At 37.3% G+C, this 4718-nt stretch overlaps 1 protein-coding gene across 1 annotated transcript in view; it reads left to right on the forward strand.

Annotated features, from left to right (window-relative positions):
- Positions 1-2914, forward strand: part of RBM34 (RNA binding motif protein 34) — a 39163-nt gene extending 36249 nt beyond the window's left edge. The window contains exon 11 of the mRNA XM_004712212.2: positions 2127-2914. Coding sequence (XP_004712269.1) covers positions 2127-2408 — 282 coding nt within the window. The 3' untranslated portion in view covers positions 2409-2914. The remainder of the gene's footprint in view (positions 1-2126) is intronic.
- Positions 2915-4718: the final 1804 nt, after the last annotated feature.

Here is a 4718-nt window from a genome sequence, read left to right on the forward strand (position 1 = left end):
CCTTTTTGTTGGCATTTCCATATTTTTATTTTAAAACGTTAGTATTTATTTTTTAACTTTTTAAATATATTTTTCAATCATTTTATTGGGGGCTTGTTATCACAATCCATACGTACATTTCATTGTGTCAAGCACATTTGTACATTTGTTGCCATCATTGTTCTCAAAACATTTGCTTTCTGCTTGAGCCCTTGGTTTCAGCTCATTTTTCCCCTCCCTGCACCTTCCTCCCTCATGAACCCTTGATCATTTATAAATTATTGTTGTCAAATCTTACACTGTCCGACGTCTCCCTTCACCCACTTTTCTGTTGTCCGTTCCCCAGAGAGGAGGATATATGTCGATCCTTTTAATCAGTTTCCCTTTTCTACCCCCACCTTCCCTCCACCCTCCTGGTTATCGCCACTCACACTACTAGTCCTGAAGGGTTTTTATCTGTCCTGGATTCCCTGTGTTTCCAGTTACTATCTGTGCCAGTGTACAGCCTCTGGTCTAGCGGGATTTGGAAGGTAGAATTGGGTTCATGATAGTGGCGGGGAGGAAGCATTTAAGAACTAGAGGAAAGTTGTATGTTTCCTCGTTGCCACACTGCACCCTGGTTGCTGGACATCCCCTTACAGAAGGGTCGAGGATGGGACAACCCTTGCTGTTCTGTTGCATGCCCTTAGTGTTTCTCCTCAGTGTGGTGAGGTCAGATCAGGTGCAATTTCTGCACTGTGTCTCAAGTGTTGTCCTCCGTAGTGCTATGGGTCAGTGAGGGACATCGTGTCTCGTAGTGGGACTGGCCCTATGGTCCTCTCTCTGCTTTGGCTGCTCAGAGTGGGAATATTGCCCTCAGGGCTTGGTGGGTCAGAATATGTTCACTCTCTCTTCCTCTCCCTTCATTTGCTCCTGTGTGCTCTGATCAAACATGGCCCTCTCCCTGAGCTGTAGCTTCAGTGCTGTCCTCTGAAATAAACTCTTCTGTGGGGAGGGGGTGCTGTCCACATAGTTAGGATTGGGGCTGGCCTCTTTTTAAATCTTTTTATCCCCCCCTTTTTGGTGGTATTTATATATTTTTATTTTAAAATGTTTTTCTTTTTAAACTTTTTTTTTGTTAGTTAGGTGAAAGTTTTTATTGAACAATTCATACCCATTTTATTTCATGATATTAATTACAGTCAGAGGCAGTAAATCATTACAAGAACATAAAGCCTAAACTGTTACCTTCAGAGCAAATGGTATATTCAAACTGCTGGCACATGGTTACCAGCCCTATGGGTCACCCACAAAAAACTCTATGGGTTACTTACAGAAATGTTGGAACCATGTATTTTTTTTCCTTTTTCTTTTTTTAATCATTTTATTAGGGGCTCATACAACTCATCACAATCCACACATATATCAATTATGTAAAGCACATTAGCACATTCATTGCCCTCATTCTCAAAACATTTGCTCTCTACTCAAGCCCCTGGGAGCCATGTATTTCTATCATTGCATCTTGATTATTACCTGATAAACTTCAAAGGTTCATTAACAATCATGGTTTATGAACAAAAGCTTGCTAGAACTTTGGATTTAAAAGGAATTTTCCAAATACCAAAATCACTGCCATTGAGTCCATGGAGACTCATAGTGCATGACCCTTAGAGGAGAGGGGAGGGGAGGACTGTTCCTGTGGGTTTGAGACTACAAATCTCTCCCATGGAGCAGCCTACGGTTTCAAACTGCTGGCCTTTATAGTTAGCAGTCTAAGGAGTCACCATTATGCCATCATGGCTAGAGGGCATCGAGTTCTCAGGAACTATAATGGAGAGTTTCTTGCCTTCAATTCAACTACTACAGTTTGCCTTATTAGTTGAAAAGATTCCAAATGAATAAACACCTCACTTTATGGGGAGAAAAATAAAACTTAATAGGATTGTGACTTATATGATCATTTTACAAAGCATCTTGAGAGCTTCTTGGGATAGTTTGTCAGCACGACTTAATACACAGCTGCTAAAAACATTCTGGATTGGACTGAGGTATAGATATGGAAAGAGTATATTCAAATTTGAAAATAGTTAATATTTATTAGTGTAATGATTTTATTATTTCTTTACAGATGAGTTTCTAGTAAAATGAACTTATTTCCATTTCAGAATACTGATGCTGTTCATCTTGCTCTGAAATTAAATAATTCTGAACTAATGGGAAGAAAGCTTAGAGTCATGCGTTCTGCCAATAAAGAAAAACTAAAGCAACAAAATTCAACTCCACGCTTGAAGAACATCAGTAAACCTCAGCAGGGACTTCATTTTACTTCAAAACATGTACAAGGACATTCTAAAGGTTTATTTGTTGGAGAAAAGGCAGGTCTCACTACAAAGAAAAAGAAAGGACAGAAGAGAAGTGGACAACCTAAGAGACATAAAAAGAAATAGCGATTTAAAGGGATTAAGTGTAGTGACCCATGTGTTCCATTTCAGAACTTTTACGGATGGCATATGGGAAACTTGGAAACTCTAGTCTTATTTCATTCAAATTGTAATATGGCTTTTGAAGCATAGCTTTAAGATGTGGGTTGACATCACATCACTCACCACTCACTCTCCACTCACACACTCAGTCACTCACTCACTCACTCATATCACATCACTCACATCAATCACTCACTCACTCCACTCACTCATTCACCTCTCACTCAGCACCCACGTTCCTCTCTCATCACTCACTCACCTCACTCATAGCACTCACTCACATCACATCACTCAGTAAAAAAAAAAAAAAAAAGATGTGGGTAATGTGTAACTGCTGATGGTGAAAAAGATGATTTCAGACTTAGTGTGAACATTTAGAATTTGCTTGAAATACGTAATTAGCACTTTAGCTATTTCAAGAATATGTTCTATGTGGTGGAATTTTAAAATAAATGAAAATTAAAACAATATACAACTCTTCCTGATGTGATTGAACTATTGAATTGTATGATATGTGAATTATATGCCAGTAAAACTTAAAATCAGTAGTTCTGATTGTATCTAAGTGTTAAATTTAAGTGGTATAATGATCTAAGCTTGAGATAATAGAACCTAACAAGAAAGGTTCTGCTGACCCATGGTTAGCAGCCCTACACGTAACCAACAAAAAGTCCTATGGGTTTACCCACAAAAGGTTGTTGGAACCACGTATTTCTGTCATTGCTTCTTGATTATTACCTGATAAACTTCTAATGTCCTTTAACAACTTTAAGGAATTACTGTTGTTTAGTGGTTCTATGAAAGAACCCAGGAATACTATAACTCACCTCGTTTGCATCAAGCTAATAGTAAGGATGACCAGTACATTTTACATGCTTGAAATAATGTTACTATAATTTCTTAATTTTTAAAGTAGTGTGTAGAGAGGCCATTAAAGCTCTTGGCAAATGGGCTATCAAGCAGATTTTTCTTTTTAAAAAATATAATATAGAAAAATGTGTAATCCAATATTAAAATCACCCACTTAAATGATAGAAACAGTTTTTTAAATGACAATCTTGAAAAAAATACTTTCTGATAAAATGTAGCAATTTCAAGGGAAAAAAGTATGAAAAAAGCACAAGGGGAGAGAATACTGTTGTACTCCCTTCGGCCATCACCTGGAAGCTGAGTCTGTGTAAGTGGAGAGCAAAGTGACAACAGTAAACCAGCATAGCTGATCCGAAGTAGGCAGAACCTGTGTGATTCAGACATGATAATTGTGAGGAAGAGAAGTTTTGTTATTGATTTTTTTAATCCTGTCTTTTGGGTAGAAAATAAGAAACCTAAGAGATCTTTTAAATATTGCTCTGTCGAGAGCTTGGAGAACTCCTGTTTTCCTGTCTATCCAGGGACTGATTGCTCAGTATCTCAGATGGTGCTTTCAAGAAAGATCAAAGTCATTGCCAGTGTGTCAATTCCCACTCAGCATGACCTAGAGGGCAGAGTAAAATTGCTCCCTAGGATTTCCAAGATTATAAATCTTTACAGGAGCAGAAAGCCTCAACTTTCTCCACAGTATTGCTGGTGGTTCAAACTACTGACTGCAGTGACTACGCCCAATACTTATCCAAACATGCCATTAGAGCTCCTTGAATGGTGCTCAGAACCTTGTTTTTACAAAAAGGTTAAGTACATGTTTTACCTGATTGTTAAGGAATTTTGACTGTTCAGTTAAATTTATATAAAGCTGTATCTTCTATTGATTGTGACTAGTGAGATACACATCACTTGTGACTTTCCTATAAATGGGTAGGTATTTTAACTTATTGATAACAGTTACTCATATTCTGTGTTTGTGCTAGTTTTTAATATTTTTTCTTTTTGATGAGATTTTTGTTTTACTTTGTTATTCTTTTTTTAAAACGTTTTACTGTTATGAAATTCAAGATAAGTAAATCTATAGAGCAAGTAACTGGGGTTAGATATGGTGGGTTGGGGGAAACGGAAGGTAGTGACAGTAAGTACAAGAATGAAGGAAATGAAATGTCTAGAAAAGTGATGGCAACATGTACAAATATGCTTAAATACAATTGATGTATGGATTGTTATAAGAGTTGTAAGAATCCTCAATACAATGATCTTTTTTTTTTTTAATCAATTTGTTGGGGCTCATAAAATTCATCACAATACATAGATCAATTGTGTAGAGCACATCTATACATTTGTTGCCCTCATCATTCCCAAAATTCGCTTGCCTCTTGGGTTCCCGGAATCAGCTCATTTTCCTCCCCC

Source organism: Echinops telfairi, unplaced genomic scaffold, assembly GCF_000313985.2.
Source record: "Echinops telfairi isolate 266 unplaced genomic scaffold, ASM31398v2 ScPeMD7_7424;HRSCAF=8462, whole genome shotgun sequence".
Taxonomy (NCBI): Eukaryota; Metazoa; Chordata; class Mammalia; order Afrosoricida; family Tenrecidae; genus Echinops; species Echinops telfairi.